General features: G+C 37.6%; 1 protein-coding gene and 1 long non-coding RNA gene across 4 annotated transcripts in view; one reads left to right on the top strand and one right to left on the bottom strand.

Annotated features, from left to right (window-relative positions):
* Positions 1–22939, top strand: part of LOC145686369 (uncharacterized) — a 686556-nt gene that overhangs the window by 548074 nt on the left and 115543 nt on the right. The window lies entirely within an intron of this gene.
* Positions 12666–22939, bottom strand: part of ppan (Brix domain-containing protein peter pan) — a 74883-nt gene continuing 64609 nt past the window's right edge. For all 3 annotated transcript variants that reach the window (XM_081759632.1, XM_081759631.1, XM_081759630.1), the window contains exons 8-9: positions 20942–21168; positions 12666–13069 (exon numbers count right to left, since the gene is read on the bottom strand). In XM_081759632.1, the coding sequence (XP_081615758.1) occupies positions 12978–13069; positions 20942–21168 (319 nt within the window). In that variant the 3' untranslated portion in view covers positions 12666–12977. The remainder of the gene's footprint in view (positions 13070–20941; positions 21169–22939) is intronic.

Below are 22939 nucleotides of genomic sequence, written 5' to 3'. Positions count from 1 at the left end.
ACTGTGACATCAAAGTTAACGAAACTTCGCTAAATTCAAAAGGCTGTAGTTAATTCATGAAGCATTGGTCAAGAATGGTATTTGGTGTGTTTATTATTTATGTAAAGTTAAACCATCTGACAAAATTTCAGAATTTTAAAAGATGGTGTTTTCGAGAAAATGGCGCCCAACAATGGCAATTTTTGAAAATTTTACAATTTCTCGAATTTTTTGCGACAAAACGGTTGCACACAAAAGCGATACAAATTTTTTTTTCGGAAAGCGGGTAACTAGGTCTTACCAACCGTGGAAACAGAATTTTAAAATTCGAACCGGAAGTGCTTGAAAAAAAATTCGCAAACTTCGACTTTTCAGATAAATTAACGTTCATTTTTTAATTTATGTACAAAAAGATACGCATGCGAAAACCAAACTATAATAAAAATATAGTTTATTTATATCCCTATGTACATACCACAACAAGAATTATAACTCTACCTGTCTCCATAGCTGAATGGTGGGGCTCCGAAGTTGACCATTTTCCATGTCTTTTACAATTCATAAATTGTACTCCCCGTCTTTGATGGCCCATTACTTGGTGGGAAAATTTTTTTCGACAAAACAAAAGAATATGGGTCTCCTAAAAACATGTCTAGTTGCTATAAAAAAAGTTTCAACAATATCTGAGATGGTGATGGTACATGCTCTGCCTGAATTGAGATGGAAGGCACCTTATATGATGTAAAAAGAGAATGCACAATATATTCTGTTTCTGGATTTATGGGTCTCACTTTGTTTTGTAGGTCATTATATATTTTCCATTCATTATTTGGACGTAGACAACAAGCAGTGTAGTGACTTATGCTATTTCGAGCTTTTCCACCAGTATAGTGAACCCTCTCAAATAGTGTACTACTGGGTCTCTTCTACTGTTAAGTATTTTTGGAAACTGCGAGTTTTGTGGTGGGCCTAATATTGTCTTCAATTACCTCGACAAATATGTGATATAATGAAGACACTCTCTTGATTTTGTCCCTCTGCAAAGTGGTTACCTTAATTCCCCAAGATGAAGATAAGCATCTTTCTCTCGAAATTCTTCAACGCCTTTCAGTTCAGTGCGGCACATGGAATAGCTTGTTTGGGTAAGATCATTTATAACATTTTGCTCTATGGCTGGAAGTCCTTCCCCTGGTTTTCCTACCCTCGAAAAGGCGATTGGCAATGCAATATTTTTTCTGGTGCATATGGCTGAACTACACAAATGTACCTCTTCTCCTCAATGCATTCCATAATAAGAATGTAAAATGACTTGTGTTATTGGTAGTTGTGCATCAATAGATATAATTCCAGCAAGCAAAATATTGACATTGGTAACGAATTTGCATTATGCTTTAGCATACACGCGACAGACATTTCTGGAGCTACCGTTTTTCAACATCTACTCACAAGTTGAGCGAGGTCATTAGTTCTCACGTTACGTTCAATAAATTCTTGGTATCGTGGACTGTTGCAACATGCAGCACAAGAAAGTTGTATCAGGAAGTCATTATCATATGTGTTAGCTACTAGCATGTGTTAACCGCTGATTTTATAATTGGTCGCAAGTGCGTTTGGTTTACATTTTTAATAATACCAATTGGAACTGACTTATTAGATGTTCTTATGTTTTTTGCTCTTTTATTTTATTTTATTTTATTTTTTTTTTATTTTATTGCTTTCACTTCTCCAGTGTTCCTGTGTATTGCCTTCCTCAAACCTATCGACACTTTCTGTGATAGCTTCTCTTATAGAAACATCTTCTCTCCACTCTTTCACTTCTGATGTTAGATTTATTACATCTATAGATGTCTTTAGTTTCAGAATGTTCCTCTTCTGAAACTGATTGGAGGAGTCATTGACCCCTTTATGATTGAAAAGGAATACATTAAGTCTTGTTCTGGAATACTCTATGCTTTATGTTACTCATGTTGCTTTCAACATGTGCACTAGAAGCTATATGAGACCCATAGTCGAAGTGTGCCACCATGACTGCTGTCCACAAAAATTTTAAGTGGCAGAATTTTAGGATATCTGGTACAATATTTGGAACATATTGTTGATTTCCCCTATCTCTATTTGAACTAATACCTGTTCTAACGTTCTCATTATTTTCTGCCCACACAAGGAACGCACTTTTTATTGTATTCTTGGGTTATGTCTAAAGGGATTGTTTCTTCTTCCAAACGTTTTCATCTTGGAGTTGCGTACTAAGTGCTGCAATACGGTGCTGAAGGTATGCTTTAATATATTCATAAAATGTTTCCTTTCCTGTAGCTTTATGTACACTCTCTGTTTCACTTAATGCAACCGTAAACTTGTGAGCGAGTAGCATCTCAATATCACTCAAACTTGAAGACTGTATAACCTGATCCAAAGACCTCAAACAGAAATGACATTCTTCTCAGTTTTCCACTTTCAAATCTAGTTATCAATATTACTACATGTGCCACATCAGATCTTAAAAAGCACTTGGGAAGATCAATTATCCTCTCTTCACTTCTATATGTAATTATCTAGGTATTTCTGAACATATACTAAAATAGGCCGAGAGAGTTGAAAACTTTGTAAAGGCTTGTACATATGCAGACATAAGCGCTTTCGACATATCTATCACAATTTCTTTTGGTATGATTTTAATATCAAGAGCTCATTGGTTTAATCAGTGTCTTATTGTTTCTGTATCATGACGTTCACTAAGCATATTGAATGCAGAATACTGTACATGTTCTTGTGGATATGAAACAGTTGCTTCATTCAAAATATATCCGAAGATTTAGCATGTTCTGCTCTTACGATTTCTTCAAAACGTTTCTAGTAGCATCAATAGATAATCGAGATACCTGAACTTGTTTGGAAGTTTCCTGTGTCATATATACTTGCTGAAATGACCAATAATGAACTATTATTGTATGTCACATCCTTCAAGAATGCGTTGCAAGATTCTAAATATTTTGCTTTACATACAGCTAAACTAGGATCATCGTCTAATCTCTCTTTCTTTTATAGAGGCATTTTGCAATGCGAAGTGCATTTAATGTTGGAACATGACTGGGTTTTGTTTCGTCGTCATCCATGATTTCATCCACTTCCACCTATTTTAGTGTAATTACTGATACATTTTCTTTTCATAGTTTTTGTGTAAGTTGTTTTCTTCTAAAGCCAGAAATATGCCGGTTTTCATGTTTGAGATGGTTTTTGCCTGAAACACCCTTTTAAACTACATATCATGTGTACAAGAATTCCTTCCTTTGATTCCTTTTTTTCTCTCTCTCTCCTCTGAAGTAAGAGCCACAATTCTGCATTTATCGCTAACTCTAACATAGGATTTACCATCAATCTTGGAAATCTTTCCTCCGAATATGCCATTTTGCAGGGACATCTTGTCTGTTTGCAAAAATGTGTTTGAATAACATGTGTCCAAACATTCTTCTTCATTACTATATAAATTCTCGATTATCTGTCCATAGTATTTTGGAATTATAAGTAGTATTTTTAGGTTTCATTTTCGACCATTCATCCGGTAAGAAAGAAATAACGAAGTCTAAAGAATAAAATCTCGACTTCTTTCAATATTTGTCGTTTCTTCTTTAAGGTGTAATGGTTCATTTTAGCTTGTTCTGGAATCACCTGACAAGTTTGAAGTTCTACCTGATGAATCGCATGAAGACTTTTCTGATGAATTACAATCATTTTCAATATTTGTTGTACAAAGAGCCTACTGGGAACTCAAACGGACGTCTTCGCTTCCTTGGTGCTCCATTCTTTGAAATATTTAGTGTAATTAAAAATTTACAATGATTGGCATACTAGTATTTATATTAATTATACATATATTGAAATTATCGAATATAGATGATTTCGTTTCCAGTATCTAAATGAGCTTCGCTCCAGATTGTGAAATAAGATTTCCAAACTATGGAAATTTAGTATCCAAACTTGAAATAGTGCATCTATAAGTATTAGTTGCGATTGATTAATAAGATCAAAGATAGAACCTGTTCTTCGGACGCTAAATCCATAACAAGAAGGCATTACTCGCTGTGTCTTAGTTTTGTTCAATGGCGACAAAGGTTGAAACAGAAATTGTTGATTTGAATTAATTCCGAATCGAATAGATGGTTAAGGAAGGAAATAGAGAACTTACTTTTCGGAAGCCGAATTGATTGCAAAAAAACAGCATCTCGGTGTCCTTTATAGTTTTTGCTTTATGGAATTAATATTGAAACCGGAAGTAGTAAATTTGAATCAATTTTGGTTTTGGTAGAGTGTTGTGGATTATGATGATATGCTCTCTTGAGACACTGAATTGATTGCAGAAAACCGCTTGCCACTATCTATTATCATTTTTGTTATGTAGCCGGTTTCTGACGACTTATAATAAAGAAATTGTGCCGTTACACAAACGTAAGAAGAAAAAAGTTCCGGTTGAAGTTACGTTCACGCTTACCTCACCCACTCCACTGATTCCACAAAACAGCGCTAATTTTCTTTTTATACAGTATCATCAGCACTAACGATGACCATAGTCTACAAAATTAGTGCTGCGTTATTAAAAGTGTGTGCGGTTGTCTTCGCTTGAAGATATCCTAACCTACTTTTGTTAACGTAGCACTAATTTTGGAAAGTACTCCAAAACTTAGTACTAAAGTAGTGCTGACAATACCGCATAGAAATAAAATTAATACTTTTAGCAGAAAGCAAAAAGATGCGAAAAATCTAATGGTGGCATTATTAAAACAAGAAAATATTGGACGATCATTTTTACGATGACATGAAGCAGGAATTTTTCTTTAAAATAGGCTGAAATTCTCTCAAGTTATCTTTAAAATAGATAATAATAAAAGTGGATTCTGAATACATGCCGTTGTGTGGTCTCGTATGATACGACGTTCTTTCATGAATTTATGGCAATGAAGTATTATCAGTCATGTTTTAAAAGTCTTAATACTAAATTTTGTCTCGCTTTTTATTCCGATCACTTGGTTTCCATCCTGATCCCCCGCGAGATTGCTTGTAGCTGTGTGGATAGCATATGCGCCTTTGGCACTGGAGACCCGAGTTCGATTCTCGACGGGAGCTATGTCGTTTGGATTCCCCTTCAAGTTGTAGATCAACGTCCTATATAGCCTCGTTTATAAAGAGGAAGCTAAATTCAAATCAAAACAAATTCATTCAAATCGGTTAACTGAGTGATGTCAGGTTCACGCTCCCCCTCCGTTCTTCCAAATTTTGACACCAATTTTTCTGTTGTAATATTATCACTTTTTTTGTATGCTCATTGATCAGCATAATTTCAACACCAATTTTTGCCCTTGTTTCTCCTCAGTTGAATTAGTGGGGTCAGGATCACGCTTCCCCCTCCCCTCCTTCCAAATTCTGGTCGAATTTCTCCGTTGTATAGCGGCACAAATCTTCCTTCTATGTTTATTGATCAGCACAATTTCAACACTTTTGTTAAACATTCTTTCCATTTTGATCGGTTAAAACGGTGGGTAGGTTGGTGCTCTCTCTCCGCTCCTTCTAAATTTTGGTGTATATTTCTTCGTTATAAGTCCAACACAAATTTTAACTTTTTAAATCCTTCATTAGCACAATTGCAACACTATATTATATATATATATATACAGGCGGTGGACAAAAAAATCTAAAAACATTTCATACAGGACACGTAAGTTTGGCCTTCCACTGTACAACACGTGTTGCGGTTGCCGATCATTTTTAATTTTCAATGTGTCATGTGGACCTTCCTCTTCCGTCAGCAGTAAGCAGTTCACCTGTGAGTGTCATGGTGTGAAAGTGATGTGGTAAAATGGACGACCTGACAGATTTCCAAAGAGGCATGATCGTTGGTGCCCGTCTGGTTGGAGCTTCAGTGGCAACAGTGACAAACATTGTGAGGGTATCGAAAGGCACTGTATCCAATGTCACGAAAGCATACACAATTCATGAGAAATATGACGTCTACAAAGCACAACAGTGGTCGAAAGACAATCTTGTCAGATAGGGACCTGAGGGCATTAAAACGGATTGTAGCAGCTAAAAAGATCACTGCAATGAAAATTACGTCTGAACTCAATTCCAGCCTACAGAACCCGGTTACATCGAAAACAGTGCGACGGAAACTGCATAAAATGAAAATTTATGCCAGGGCACTATCGCCAAACCCCTGGTCACAGCAGTAAATGCGAAGAGGCGTATCCAGTGGTGCAAGGACTACAAGGCGTGGATTCATGAGCAGTAGAAACAGGTAATGTGGTCCGATGAATCAACCTTCACCTGGTTTCCAACAACCGGTCGTGTTTACGTATGAAGGCCCATGATACAGACTGTCTGCTACCAACTGTAAAGCATGGGGGTGGTTCTGTTACAGTATGGGCATTGATATCGTAATTTTCTGCAGGTCCCATCATAGCCCTGCATGGAATGATGAATGCTAAGGGGTATGAGGCCATTTTGGGGGACCAGGTTCTACCCATGGCCCAAATATTGTTCCTTGATGGTGATGGCATCTACCAAGATGATTTAGCACCCTGTCACACTGCAAAAACGGTGAAATCATGGTTTGAGGAGCATGACCAGGAGCTGCCACGCCTTCCCTGGGTCCCACAATCAAAAGATCTGAACATCATTGAGCCATTGTGGTCTGAGTTAGAAAGGCGTGTTCGGTCTCCTTACCCTCCAGCAGTACACACACCACGATTCAGGAGCTGTATACGTCCATTTCACGTCGGATTCAAGCTGTTTTGTATGTAAAAGGACGCCCCACACCATACTAAGTATGATTTTCACACTTTTGCAAACGTTTTTTTTATTTTTTTTTATTTTTGTTTGTCCAATCCCTATATATATATATTTACAGGGTGGAAGGTAACAACACCGAAACCTTTGAGAGGTGATTCCTTATATGAAATGAAAGAAAAAAGTTCTAATAAACATGGGTCGAAAAACGTCTCCTTTCAGAGTTATGAACCACTGAACATTCGACAAATCACGTTTCAAAACGCCCTGGCTTAGAAACTATAGGGGCTATCTCAAGCGGTTAAGGAATTACACAAGAACTAGTATGCGTTCTGTCTAACTATCCATGTTTCAGAATGCACCAATACCAGCGAAACGAACACACCATTAGTGCTTCAGGAGTATCCCTATATCTCAACTTCCTTTTTACAGTTCGTTTCGCCGATAACGGAAGATGCTAAAACATGGATATTTAGATAGAGTGCATATTAGTTCCTGTGTAACTCCTTAAACCGCTTGGGATAGGTCCTACAGTTTCTAAGTCAGAGCATTTTGAAACGTGATTTTTCGAATTTTCGGCGGTTCATAACTCTGTACGGGGACGTTTTTCAACCCATATTTATTAGAACTTTTTTTCTTTCATTTCATATACGGAATCATTTCCGAAAGTTTCTCGGTGTTGTTACCTTCCACCCTGTATATATATCACATGATTTGCATTTTAACTAGGTAGCGATAGTTCACGCTCTCCCTCCTTTCTTTCAAAATTCTGGTCGAATTTCTCTGTTGTGAGAACTGTATAGATTGTATTTTTATGCTTATTGATCAGCATTATTTTAGCACTAATTTTTGGTAAATGTTTTTTCACTAGTGCCACTCTGTAGGACTAGACTCACGCTCCTTCTCCCTTCCTTTTAAACTTTGGCCCCAATTTCTCTGTTGTACGAACGGCACAAATTTATTTTTCTACTCCTTAATTAGCATAATTGAAGACTCGCTGTAGAAAACAATGTAAGTGCCGAAAGCAATAGTTACTGTAACAGTAGAGACAAAAGATAATAAATTGTGCCCAAGCGTCACAAAATACAAAATACTATTGCTTAGAAATACAACCTAGCATATAACGAAGTATGAAAGTCTAAGACAAACGTATTAAAAAAAATAAAATAAGTGAGTCAATTTCAAAGTAGCACTTACATTGTTTCCTACAGCGATTCTTCAATTATAGAGGAAACGCTACCTCAAGAAGTAAACACAACAATAATAATATAAAAATAATAAAAGACAGGGAAAAAACTCAGAAGAAACTTGTACAAAACCAATATTTCTTTCGCATTGTGTCTCTTGTGCCTATTTTAATATATTCCTTTTAGTTTACTTTCATGTGGTGGTAAAGGAAGCTGTCCAAAAGAGTGCAACTGATGAAAGTTTTAATAAATGACAAATGAAAAAGAGAATTTTTATCTTACGTACTAATTGTATTATTCTTTTTACAGTGTTATACATATATATAAAATAAAGAATAAAAGAAGGTATATAAAAGGGCATGGTTTAAAGTATTAGATGCCATGCTACAAAAATATGCCTCACCTCAACCTGCTGAGGAGTAAAAGCCGAACGAGAGAGAGAGAGAAACAAAAGTAGAAGAGAGAAAATAAAGGCAACGTTGCGACAAAGTAATTGGCAATGACAGGGAAATGTGGAGGCCTTAAAACAAAAACCTACTGAATTGGAAATGTTGCTTTTTCATTTAACATAGGGCACACTACCAGTATGGGGCCCAAACGACTGATGCGATTGGAAAAAATTCTACCATTTTAGGTTGAAAACCATCCATTGCCAACAACGACCCTCTTTTTCAGTTTTCTCGCATTTTTGCTCAGAATGCAGTTGGCCTATGGCCCTGGACTTTTGATACCATGAAATACCATAACGGTACTTCTGACAGTTGAATAAAAAAAAAAACTATTCACAATTCATGCTGCAGCATCCATTGTGGTAAGCATAGTGCTGGTGATTGTTACTGAGAAACACAGAAAACCTATAACAGCAACATTCCGGAAAGGATTGCAAATACCACCATAAATTAGAATTAGTGCTAAACTCAGCGTAAAACTCAGAATTAGTGCTCTATTAACAATATTCCAATATTATCCTCTCCCCACAAAAATGTCCCGAATTCATGCTCTAAAAGTATTGTTGCCTGAACTATAATAGATGCTCGCTATTAAAAAAGTAACAAGAAGGGGACAAGATAACAGCACCAAAGTTGTCAGACAGAGACGTGATGATTAGCATGAGTTGCAAATGATTTAATTTACTACTCTGTACGACACATGACAACGTGGCGACGGTCAGTCGCCTGTGGGCCTACAATGGGCACTCAGAACGACTGCAATACGGTGAGGTATCAAGAGGATTCTCCTGAGGCATGACAAATCATTCATTCTTGACACGACGACTGAATTCATCAACTGTAGCTGACGAAGTTTATAGGTGAGATGCACTGCGCACCCATTGATCACGTGTTTTTAAATCGGCGAGAGATCAGGAGAACACACCAGCCAAAGAAGGAGACGAACCTTGTCTCCAGCCAGAAAGTTTAGGATAGTACGAGCAACACGATGGGTCGCATTATCCTGCTAAAATCTTGTTCCGGCACGATCTGCAATAAAGGAACCACAATCGGGTCCAACACCTCGTCAATGTATTGTTGCCTTGTCAGGTATCCGTCAATACGTAGGAAACACGAACGGGTACAGAATCCAATGGCATTTCACTGCCATGATAGCGACAGATATTGATGTGGTCATTATGATACTGTACACAGAAAATGGGACTCGTCTGAAGAAAGAATGTCCCGCCATTGGTTTCCATTGGAAATACATACATTCGCCAAACCATTCTAGTCTCCCACACTCATACTATGAAGTCAGCGAAAGCGCAGCAACGGGTGCTGTGCAAATATGACCGGTTCTGTCACACGACGTAGAACTATTAGTGATGGCGCTGGACGAAGTGCAACAGACTCCAGAGTCCCTACTAGTGTGCGAGATATAGCTGTCCAGTGCCACATCGTTACGAGGAGGGACACACCTTCGATCTTTCCTAAATTTTGGAAAATAAAAATGTCATACCCATTGTATCATTTACACATATTACCGTGATGCGCTGCTTTGGTCTCAATAGCAGGCAACGAGAAGCATAGAAATTATTCCATTTTCCTGTAACTATACTATTTACTGTGTCGTTGTGATGTGAGACACGCCTTTGATCTTTCTTTAATTTTGGAAAATAAGAGTGTGATGTCCATTGTATTGTTTACACTTCTTTACGTGATAACGCTGCTTAATAGTCTCAATAACAGGTAACGAGAAGTCTATGAATTATTTCATTTTTCCTATAGATATAATATTTAACGTGCCGTTACAACCTGAGTACGTATTGAAGTAGAAAGATGTTCCGAAAAACAGTTGCATTCACTACTGGAAACAATAATGATAATATTCATCGGCTTCTTATTGACAATAAGGGAATGCATAGAAATTAGATACCTTCGTAAGATCAGATGGTAATAACAATTATATCCAATTCTCTTTGAGGCGATATAGTACGGTTGGAAACGGCTTATATTGTGAGAAGGTGATTACATAGTGTTCTACATACCTACCACCTGCACTGGGTCGAGTTTGGAGCCTGTGCTAATAGTGGGTTCTGTAATTATAACTTCGGTCGTATGTTGGATTCTATTCCGGTTGGGACACTACTTCGACACGGTGTAAAAGGTTTTCTTGGGCCACTCATTCTTACTTTGAAATTTTATCTTTGTTTTCCTTCAATCATCATACAAATCATACTTACGTCCAAATTGCAAATGATTAATCTACCACTTCCAGTTTGAAGAGAGGGTTACGAATGAGATGGAGCCTATTCTCTTGTGATGCTGAATCGATTGCAAAAAATCACTTCTTACCATTTTTGCTTTATGGAGATCAACATTGAATCTGTAAGTAGTAATAGGTTTCTATCACTTCCGGTTTTGGTAGAGAGGTGCGGGTAATTATGTACTATCTTCAGATGCTATCTTCAGCGATTCCAAACAACCGCTTATCACTACATATTATCAGTTTTGCTCTAGGGTGGTCAACGTTGAAACTGGAAATTTTAAATTTCTAACCACTTCCGTTTTGACCACAGGGTTAACAGAATAGATGGAATCTATTGTTAGGACGCTGAATCGGATCCAAGAAACCACTTTAAGATGTCTCTTACCTATGGAGTTCAATACTGAAAGCAAAAGCAGTCGTAAATTTTTACCACTTCGGTTTTAGTAGAGACACGAGCGTCTTGAGACGCCGAATCAATTCCAAAAAGTGGTTTCTGGATATTTCGTACCGTTTCTACTCTGATGTTCGTTGACAGATAGACACACGGACATAGCTGTTCTATAAGAACGGCATAGTTTAAAACTCTAAAAAGTGTTGATGAACAGGAGAAACATGTATTTCACTAATCTGCGAAACTGTCTTTCATAGAATGATTTTACGTTTTATTTCTTATGAGCTGGTATCTTGCTGACCCGCAAAGAACAAGAAAGCTATGTCTGGTACGTGCCCTGAGGTGTAGGTAAATTTACCCCTTCTTCTCCTTCCTTCCTCTGTTTTGATCTTCATCAAGGTAGATATTTCTACAAAAAAGAATGAGTGCATTTTCATGACACCATTGACGTTGGTCAATGGGCCTAGTGGGAAAAACAGATTCTCAATTTAGTATCTGATTTCGTTGCCTTTTCACACGACATTAAATATTATACGGAAATTAAAATACATATTGCAACGCTGTAAAATTACTTATTATATTTCTTATTTATCGTAGAATGTGAAAAATACCGGAACTATTTTTTCCACTAGTAGATAGGTTGTGAGTAAATAATTTTATAACCTATATTTTCTGTAGTTTATATAAGTCTTCGAGCTCAGTCTACGTGAGTATTTCTCTTGATTTATATCGAAGTGATAGGAAATCTTAATGATTTTTATAAATGGTATACTGGACTATAAGAAAAGATGTTGAAAACGAAAGGAAATAACCGCAAGTTTATTTGCGAACGGAAACGTAAAATACTGTACACTTTCTCCAGAAGAGTTAAGCCCCGGGATTTCTCTGCCATATTCAGTTTTTTACGACCCAGTGTGTAATAAGAACAAACAATAAAACCACTAACTATTAAGAACTTTAACAAAAATCTCGCTGCACAGAGCAAAAAAGAACTATCTCGCCGTACAACGCCACGAGACACACTGAGCTTCTGCTGGGGAAGGGAAAATTGCAAGTGGCGCGCTAATGACTGACGTCATCATCAGGCTTCTCACATTTTTATGGTGGGAACGGCGCTTGACCCCGTTACATGGATTTTGCATGTAGTTTTTTTTTTTTTTTTTTTCTTTAAACCACACAATGTAAAGATTTCTTTGCCGCCCCTGTATAGTCATTGCTATGCCGTTATTCATGCCAGTGAGGAAGATGTCTCTTGCTTTTCAAAGTAACCAGTTTGTATTTATTTAAACTTATTCCGAGTTTAATTTTTGTATTTAACAGGAACCAGAAACGACTTCTCTTGAATTCATATTTTTTTGACGATTTTTCTTGTAAAAGGATTGGTCCTTTCTTTCAGACACTAAGTCACAAAAGTTACTAATATACTAGTATTAGTTCGAATCAGAAACAAAACGATATTTTAAGGAACAGGACATTTTAAGTCCCGTTTGCGATTTTCTCGGAACACTGAACGATTTTCTGAAGAAAGGGACAATTTCGTTATAAATCTGGTCATCCTACTTGCTAACAAAAATGTCTATTAAAACAACATACCAATCCACATTTTGAAGAATTGACACAAACTGAATCTCCTTTGGATCATGCTTTAATAACTGTTTCGTCTAACAGTAAAAGTTGAACAATACAGACGGAAATAATTTACTATAGTCAGAGCGTGATTTTCTCAATTTGAAAATCAAAATTCTAAACTGATCGTTAGCTTATAAAAGAGAAAATTACATATTAAATCAAATTTATTAACTTTTATTCACAATAAATCTGCATGGACACTTTAACACCTGTTTCCATTTCCTCCTCTGGCCTTTTCATAATAAGACTTAATGCATCCGAATGTTGAAACGCACTTCAATCTGTCCATTTTCATTAGTTATTACAGAATCTTCTCATCTAACTCGCTGTTTCTTTTTCTTTCGAAAATTACCTGATTTACTTCTCTTTAGTCCTTTCGAGTTTCCAGAAGAAGTAACGAACAAATCTAAAAAAAAAAAAAAAAAAAAAAAAAAAATACAATTTATTAGCTGAAGAGTTAAAAAAAAAGCATAAACACAGCGTTTATCGTGGAAATACAAAAATAAAATGTTAACAATGTGCAAAAAAACATTCATCAGGATACACAATTAACGAGCGTTACCTGCCTTCATATGTTTTGAGGACAGGTGTTTGATACTACTGCAACACTTTATTTAATTTTATTTGCATCATACACAATTTCAAGAAAGCAAATGACTAATCTTCCAGGTTCTAGATTCTGTACTATAATATATAGATTTACGATAGTTATTCCTCTTATAATTTTATATTTCAAAAGGTATCTTTCCATTAGTTTTTGAATTCTTATTCGACAGACCCTCAGAAAACAAATTACTTCCGCCTCAGATGCTGCAGCCAATTGATTTGTAATTCGGAAATATAATTTTATATTCTGCAAAATAATACACCACAATTATAGTTCTTGAATCTATGAACTGGAACCAATGACTGAAGTGTTACTAAAACAGAGTCAAGTGTTGGAAAATAAGTTTTCACAAAATTCAGACTTTCCCAAGCAGATGTATCAAAGAAGCTTTTCAGAAGAGCTTGTAATTGGTCAGTAATTTATAGCATGTGTGTCTTTTCCATTGAGCTTCTTAACTGTAATATCAGCAAAATGGAAGTTTTTTTTAATTATTATTGCTAAATGATGCCACATGTACGTGTATTCATACTCCTTGTAGCTTCCTTTTGATTAACAACAATTTGAATTTCTTATCAAGACAACATTATGTTGTTAGTGATTCGAACATATATTTCTATATTTGCTATACATGTATATACTTATCTCCTCAGGCATTCCTTGATATTCATGAGCGTTTTCATTTTTTCCGATATTTACACTTCTAAACGTTTCTCTTATTTTCCCAAACAAAACTAGGATTAGCTGACTTTTCTCAATTTTCCGAGTCTTTAAAAACCTAACAACTTACATAATTCCCCCTTCCTTTTTACTCTTCTGGAAGGGTTATATCCATTACTATAATCGTTTAGTGAGTCGCCCCTCTTTGTATCACCTTCGTTACGAAATTTTAATTTATACTAGTTGAAATGCTCCTTCTTCGAACGACAGGAACATATTTATGCAAAATATTTGAACTCTCCCCTACTTAGGATACGAATTACAATGAAAATGTAATGATGAAAATTAGTAACATTATTTCTCTCCATCCCCTCCCTCAAACCCTCCATGCTCGTAGGAGATGAATTCAAACTTTATCAGGAGTGTTACTATTTATCTTATTCCGAAAACTATGGGTTGGACACTAATATTGGTAATAATGTAAATAAAAGGCTAATAGTCACCGCAAGAAACAAACCTTATCTCTAGGAAGTACTTTCAAAGAACATCGTCTTCATCGTCAGCCTATTCTGACCTATAGCCTGACGATGTTCTTCGAAAGTACTTCCTAAAGGTAAGGTTTGTATCTTGCGGTGACTATTAGACTTTTACTTACATTATTTCTAATCATTATCACCGCTCGCAATATAATGATAACTAATATTGGTAGTTTTTGATTATTTTACATAATCAAAACTCCCTTCCGACAATACTACCGAATTTGGACTACTTTCGGTTTTGGCAGAGTGTTGTGGATAGTCATGATATGTTGTCTTAAGAAACTGAATCGTCCGCAAAAAGAAAGAGCTTTTCGCAATTGTTACCGTTTTTGTTCTATAGTGAAAAATTTGAAACCGAAAATGGGTAATCTGACCCACTTCCGAATTGAATGCAGGGTTAACGGAGGGGATGGAACTAATTCCTGGGACGCTGAATCAATTGAAAAAGCTTTTCGATATCTTTTATCGTTTTCACTTTAACCTGTCGACATACGAACGGACAAAGCCGTTCTACAAGACTTCCGACACTTATGAATAGCATAGTTTGGACGTCTAAAAAGAATGATCTAATGATGATACAGATACACGCACCGACCACCTCGTATATAACTAAAATAGCGGAAAATTATGAAAAAAACAGAATAAATTAGACAGGGAGAAAAGAGGTGAATGCGTAATTGTAATGGAAAATTTTAATACAGTTGTGGGAGAAGGACAAGAGAGTAGTGTCGTAGGCAAATATGATTTAGACGAAAGAAATGAAAGAGGAAAGGGACTGGTCAATTTCTGTAGACAGAATTCACTATTAATTGAGAACACTTGCTTCATCAGTACAAGAGAAGAAATTATACATGAAAATCCTTGACAAATGGCCGAAGATATCACATATACACTTGTTCAATCACCACAAGAGAAGAAGTTACTTATGGAATCCTCGACAGACGGACGAAGATATCAAATATACTATATTATGAGTCAGAATAGGTGTCAGAGGAGCCTGAAGAATGCGAAGCCCTTCCCAGGGCTGACATTTTCTTTGATCATAACCTTGTACTCGCCGAAGTGGATACTTAAGTGAAAAATGTAGCCAGAAGAAAAGTAGAAACAAGAAATCAAATACTGAAAGGCTGAAAAACGAGGAAGTAAGAAATCTTTACATTGAAAATTTCTAAGATAAGTACACAGAAGAGGAAGGATAGGTGCAAGTAGTAACAGACGGTGAGAGTGTAATAACTTTGCACACAGTAGGCTGTAGAAGAAGTAGTAGCTTACCAACAACGACTTTGAAAGGGGAATAGAGCAAGGAACGAGTTTTACAAAAGAAAATGCGAGGTCATAGAAGAATTAGAAAAAAGTTAGGAAATATGAGCAAATATACAAGAAGGTGAAATGTATGGAACTGCAGAAGAAACAAGGGATACTAAGATGGCAGAAGAAAATAAGAATGGGAAGATAGTCAGCGAAAGCAATGATGTCTTGGAAGGTGACAGAGTATGTTGAGGCGAGAGTAGGGATAGTTTATGTGACCTAGATGATAAAGTAGGCGAATATGATAAAGGGTTTAGTATTCTACGGGATGAGTTTGAAAAAAAAAAACTATATCAGAGATTAAGAGTGGCAAGGCAACCGGGATAGATAATACACCAATCGAATTCATTACGAATGTGGGAGATAAGCGCAAAAAAGAATTGTTCCGACTTGTCAATGAAACACATGAAACAGAAGAGTGGCCAAAAGACTTCCCGAAGACGATCATGGGGGCGCGGTGGTTCAGTGGTAGAACGTTCACCTCCAATGCTTGGGGTCCCTGGTTCGATACCAGCTCGCGCCGAGTGAACTTTGCGGTGGACAAACCCGTGCTCATGGGTTTTCTCGAGGTTCTCACATTTCCTCGCACTTCATTCATTTCTCATCATCACCGTCTCATACCGTCTTTTTTTAAAGACGATCATGATATCGATGGTTAAGAAATCAGACCATGAGAGATGTGATGACTATAAAACTAGTATTAGTCTCATACCGCGCAGCAAAAATTGTACTCGAATATTGAACAGAAGGTTGTGTGGAAGAACAAATGAAAAAGTTGATAAGGAAGAGTTCGGGTTTAGGAGAAATAAGGGCACAGGAGATGCAATTGTATTATTATGGGTAATCAATGAAAGGTTTTTAGAAAAAGAGAATGAGGTGTGTGTTATATTTATTGATCTAGAAAACGCTTTTGACCACGTGAACTGGGAATTGCAGCTGGGAGTTCTGAAGAAGGTCGGATGGGAATGGAAAGATCGCAGACTCATAAGAAACTTATATATCAACTAACAAGTAAGTGTTCAAAAAGGAAAAGGGGGAATGACAGAAAAGTACGATTGAGAGGGTAATTCGACAGCATATTCTCTCTCGCCAACATTATTTAACATCTATCTAGAAGAAATAGTGAAAAAAGAGTTTGCATAATGAAGATGGCATTTTGATAGAAGGTAGAATGATTAGGTGTATATGGTTTGCAGATGATAGTGCTTGTTTCGCAGTGCGTAAAGAAAATCAATAAGGTGTTAGAAAAAGCTTGAAGGAGGATGGTGAAGAATGTGGGATGAAAATAAATGTTAAAAAACCAAAGCCGGTGATTGGAACGAAGTGGTCGGTGTCAAACACAGAAGTACGAGGGAAGAAAATAGAACAGGTTTCTAATTTTCGATACCTGGATAATATTTATTAGTGATGATATGAAGTTCGAAAGTGAAACAAAAGCAAGAATAGGAATGGCGAAAGAAGCATTTAGAAAGAAGTCAATTTTGTGAGTTTGAACAACAAGCTGAGAAAAATACTCAAAAAATACTTCCTGTAAAGTATTGTACTGTATGGAGCAGAAACGGGCATTACGCCAAAATGATGAATAACGACTGGAAGTTTTCGAAATATGTGTGTGTGAAGAATCAGCTGGGTCGAGAAGAAAACGAATGAGAGGGTGTTAGAAACGGTGGGAAGAAAAGAATAAATTTTAGATGTAATTGTGAGGAGGAAGAGAAACTGGTTGGGACATTGGCTAACAAGAAATTACATAATTAGGGACATAATACAGCATATGGTGGCAAGAAAGATAGGGAGGTGGCAAGAGAGGTTGCAGTTGATGGACGGTATTAAGAAAGAAAAATCATACGTGAAGATGAAGAGGTTAGCTGAAGACCATGAAGCATGGAAGCTTCTCAGTTACGGCAAGTGGCCTGCCAATGATGGTAGAATATCGATGATGATGAAAACAGAAAGACGCATGGAGCAAGGTCTGGTGAATATGGCAGATGATCTAACACGGTGATACCATGGTTGGCCAAAAATATCTTCACTGACAGTGTCTTGTGAGCACGAGCATTGTCTTGGTGCAGAATCCATGACTTATTTGTCCACAAATCAGGTTGTCAAGTACGGTTGCCAGAATATTACGGTCATAATGTTGGTTCAAAATTTCACCCTCGAGTACCCAATTAACATACATAATCCCATGGATGTTAAAAAAGTAATCATTGTTGCTTTGAATTTCGATTTGTTCATTCGAGTTTCTTGTGGCGTGACGAACTCGGACTGTTCCAATGCATTTATTATTGTTTGATTTCAGGATCATTGTAAGAGGATTGTACGTGTAAAACCACGATTCATCACAGGTTATCACCCTCTCTAAGAATGTATGGTCTATTTCAAATTTTGCCAAAATATCAGCACAAATGTTCATCCGAGTTTCCTTTTGTTTCAATGTCAGGATCCGTGACACCAATCTTGAACACATTTTCTCCATATGAATGCCGTTCATTCTAGCTTTGGAACTTCTCTGCCTTTATATGAATGTGTCGATGAAGGCAATGATACATTGCCAAAACTGTAATACTATTATTTATTAAAAATGGTTTGCTTAAGTCAGATTTTAGTTTTATTTCTTCATGTTCATGTAAAATTTGACGAACAATTTCTCTGTTAAGTCTTGATTTCAGCAACAGGTCAAAGACTCAAGCAATGATCTTTTCAAATCACATCGCTAACTTAGTTTTATTCCGTTTTCGACATGCAAGGTAGTCCAGGACGCGAGGTGTCTGTAATCACTTCTCGTTCCTGTTTAAACAGTTTGAACCACTCAAAACTTGTGTGGGTGTTAGTCATGTCCGTACATTTATTTTCTGTCGCGGAAAAGAAACCTCACATTAATATGCTGTTCCATTTTAATACTAAGCATTTTTATGATGGAGTACAAATGATGCTTCACTTCGTCCAATGGCCATAGCGGGACTGAACCGCTTCCAACCTTGCAACCATCCATTCGATAGGCAGGGTATGATGGTATACACTCATGTATCGATTAACATTCACGCGCTCGTTGTTCACGAATGGCAAAATCAATTCATTTTTTCCTAATCACACCTCGTATGTTAGGTTGGCAATACTGTTAACCTTGGTAGTATTGCTGGGTATGTGAAGCAATGTTCCTCTATCGATATTTGCATCATGCATTTAGCCTTTTTTTATCTATTAGTTTAAAAGTTACAAGAAGGAAATCAAGATAAATGATCCACACCTTATATATATATATATATATATATACACCCGAGGCGCATTTCAAAAGAAAGGGCCGATATTTTAGTGATCGGATCACGCTTGCGCAGTCACATCACTTGATCCATTGGCTATCAAACAACCATAGTTTCGCCAGTAATCTGTTTGTTTTCGTGTGTGCTGGAGCGTGTTAAAATGGCTGCGCGCATACACAATCCCGCCAGGTGTGAGGTCCGCTCTGTGATTAGATTTTTTCATGCCAAAGGACAAAGTGCTGCTGAAATTCATAGAGAATTATATGCAGTGTACGGCGACAGTGTAATGAGTGAAAAAAAGGTACGGCAATGGTGTTGTGCGTTCAAAGAAGGCCGTACAAATATCCACGACCAAGAGAACAGTGGAAGACCAAGCATTCAGAGTGACGACTTGGTGCAGCGAGTGAATGAAAAAGTTGAAGAAAATCGTCGCTTCACCATTACCGCTCTACACATCGAATTTCCAGAGGTTTCTGCACCTAAAAAAGTGGTTTTCATCTCAACGATTTGAAGAACTTGATGAACTGAAAACGGCAGTGTTGAAGTGGCGGCGAACTTCTATGCACAGGGTATAAAAAAAACTTGTGCCACGGTACAGAAAGTGCTTGGAAAGTAATGGTGACTACGTTGAAAAATAAAGTGGATATGTACTTGTTTTTACCCAATAAATCAAAGTTGCTAAACTTACTTACCTGTTTTCAATTGAATATCGTCCCTTTCTTTTGAAATGCGCCTCGTATATAGAAAGGTAAATCAATAAGTAACTGCAGTACTTTTTATTTCTTTTCAGGCTGGCTCTACGGCATTATGTGCACACCAGACGCTAAGTGTCGCCATTGGCTTCGCCTGATGTGGCAACCCATATGCAGATTAGTTATGGTTCTGCATATGAGATCATGCATAACAGGTTCAATTTTCACAAAGTCTGTGCGAAATGAGTTTAAAAAAAACTTGATGCGAAACCGTGTAAGAATCTGTCAGCATCTACCCGACCGTTATGCTACCGAAGGTGAAGCGTTTCTCAGGCGAATCATCACTGGAGATGAAAAGTAGATTTATCACTTTGAACCAGAGAGCAAACGCCAGACCAAGCAATGGAAGCACCCGGATCTTCCGTCGAGAAGAAATTCAAGAGTCAACCTTCTGCAAGGAAAGTCATACTCACAGTGTTTTGAGACTCAAAAGGGCCAACTCTGGAATATTACCTGGAAAAGGGATCAACAATAAACAGTAAAAGGTACAGTGATAATGGTTACAGCAAGTTGAAGCCTGCAATTCGTAATGAACGCAGAGGTCGATTGTCAGAAGACGTTCTCGTGTTGCACGACCATCTGCATCCACATACAGCCGCCCACACCGCTCAAAATCTTTGGACGCTGCGTTTCGAGGTGTTTGAGCATCCTGCATACTATCCCGACCTCACCCCGTCGGATTACCATCTCTTTGGTTCACTTAAAGATGCACTCAGAGGTCGTCGATTCAGCTTTGATCAACAGGTGAGGAAAATGGTGCATTCGTGGTTTGCTGCGCAAGCGAAAATCTTTCTTTACATAGGGTATCGGAAAGCTTGGTAACGGTGGACCAGATGCATTGGAAAGGAGGGCAACTACGTTGAAAAATGATATGAATAAAAACATTGTACTCTTGTGGCAATAAATAATAAATTATTGCAGATACTTATTGATTTACTCTCACATTTAGCTGCTGACTGTGAATTGTCCCATAGTTCTGATTTCTAACTCCAAAGATTTCTACGATTTTAAACTGCAACGTATTCCCTTAACCCCTACTAAAAATCAGAAATACAAATACAACCTATTTTACCACGCAAAATTCCGTTGAAGTGGGTCTCCTTTCTCAGTATCTGATTATATTATCAACATATAAATTATACATGAAAATAATACCTTCATCTGGATCTTGACCAACTTCTTTCCTGTACCACTCGCGATCATCATCCTCCTCCTTATCCAGAGTTTCCTCATTGGCTTCCTTGACAGCCCTTTCCATCATCAGCTGATTCTCCGATTGCTTCTTCATGCCTACCAGGGACTTCTGTTTCAGTCGTTCTTTTTCTTCTTCTTTCTTCTTTTTATTCTCTTCTTGAATTGACTTACGCTTTTCTTTCAACTTCCTACGAAGGCAAGGAAAAGTATTATTGTAAAACGGAAATACAGACAGCAAATAATAAAATCAATGCTCATAATATTTTCGTAACTTCTGAAATGAATATATTTATTTAAAAAATCATTGCACATTGAAAATTAAAACACTAAAAACCTCGGCAGTACCGTTGACGTTCATTTGTCCAGGAGACAATCCAAATGAAATCGACCGATTTCCAGGTGAAAGGTTGCTGACAAAATTTATTTATTTTTTAATCTTTTACCAAAGATTGGTCCACATTCAGGGGATTGGAAACGGGTATTCATTTATTTTTCAACCGCGCAGGTTTGTTTGTAGCGGCCATTTTGTATGGGCGCGTGTGTGCAGAGGTTGTTCAGCCTACGTTTGGCCGGTTTCGTTCCTTCCCTCTCCGGGCACAATGGACTCACCCGACCTGGCTCGTGGCATCCTGCAGTGTTGTGCAGTGGCTTCCTGGGAACGGAGTTGTTTTTCCGCGTAGACGACAATAACGCACAAAACAGGACCATTATTGCGAGTGTTGTTTTAAATTTGTTTCCAAGTGTGTGGGTTTCCGCTCTGTGACCAAAATGCCGCTCAAACTAAGCCGGTTTGGGAAGGCTATGTTGCGGCTCTTTAGGACATCCACTTTAGTGTTTCTGTCATTAGAAAACAGCAAGAAGAATGGTTGCAACATCAGTTTAAGTGGAATAAAAAAAAAATGTTATTAAAAAGTACAATGGGCAATGCAAGAAAATCCGCCAACACAAAGGTGTATGGCTAATCGTCTTGACGTGTCTTTGGGGACAGTGAGCCGGACGTTACACCATCAACTCAAGCTGGAAAAGTCATGAAAGCTCGCGGCCATCTTCTCACGAATGCCCACCAAAAGGAACGAAAGTGTAACGTCCGGAACGGCATCTGGCAAAACAAAGGTGGATGTACGTCGTAACGCTCGATGAAGCATGAATTTACCTTTCCGACTGCGGCAAACCGAGAGCCATTATGTACCGAGAGAAAGGCGCCAAGAACTTCAGAAGGTGGGTCCGTGTCTGTCAAGAATCCTTCCCAAAAGGGTTCATGGTCGTTACTGGCTACTGTTACCGAGGTAAACTGAAGATTCGTAGGGTGGCGAAGAACTACAAAATAAATTCGCAATATTTTCAGGAGCAGATCATGCGGCCGATCTACGAGCATGAGATTCCAACAATGTACGGAAAGGACGCCAATCTGGTGCGCATCCACATGGACAAGGCCTCATCACATACCTCACGATCGTTCCTCGCATTCTACTGGGAGATGGAGGAGGCAAGTGGTATACAGGTGATATCTTTCAATGAGGTACCTGTTAAATCTCCAGATGCAAGTCCTATGGACTATTGTGGATTTGGATTGCTGAAGCGCGCTTTGGGAAAACGGCGTGTGACAACTCTAGAAGGACTTTGATAAGCTGTGCAAAGGGAATGGGACAAGATTCCCCTCCCAGTTCTTCAGAGAAGCCTATTACAGTGGAAATTACGCTGTCGGGCTATTGTTAGGAACCAAGGGAAACACATCGAGCACTTACGGACCTGGCGCCATGGATTCTTCTAAATTTTTAAATAAGTCGAAATTGGCCAAATGTAGACTGAACAACCTCTGTATTTTACACTTTTCAAAGGATTCTGTTAAACCCTGTAACGTTTTAGGTTTTAAAGATAATGAGTTCAAACCAAAACCATATGAAAGATAATGGAATGAACAACATTCTGTGCTCTGTGCACATTGAGACGTACTTGAGA

Source organism: Thermobia domestica, chromosome 5, assembly GCF_964235325.1.
Source record: "Thermobia domestica chromosome 5, izTheDome1.hap1.1, whole genome shotgun sequence".
In the NCBI taxonomy this organism is placed as follows: Eukaryota; Metazoa; Arthropoda; class Insecta; order Zygentoma; family Lepismatidae; genus Thermobia; species Thermobia domestica.
Note: the sequence above shows the minus strand (reverse complement) of the source record. Positions and strands in the feature narration are given on the sequence as shown.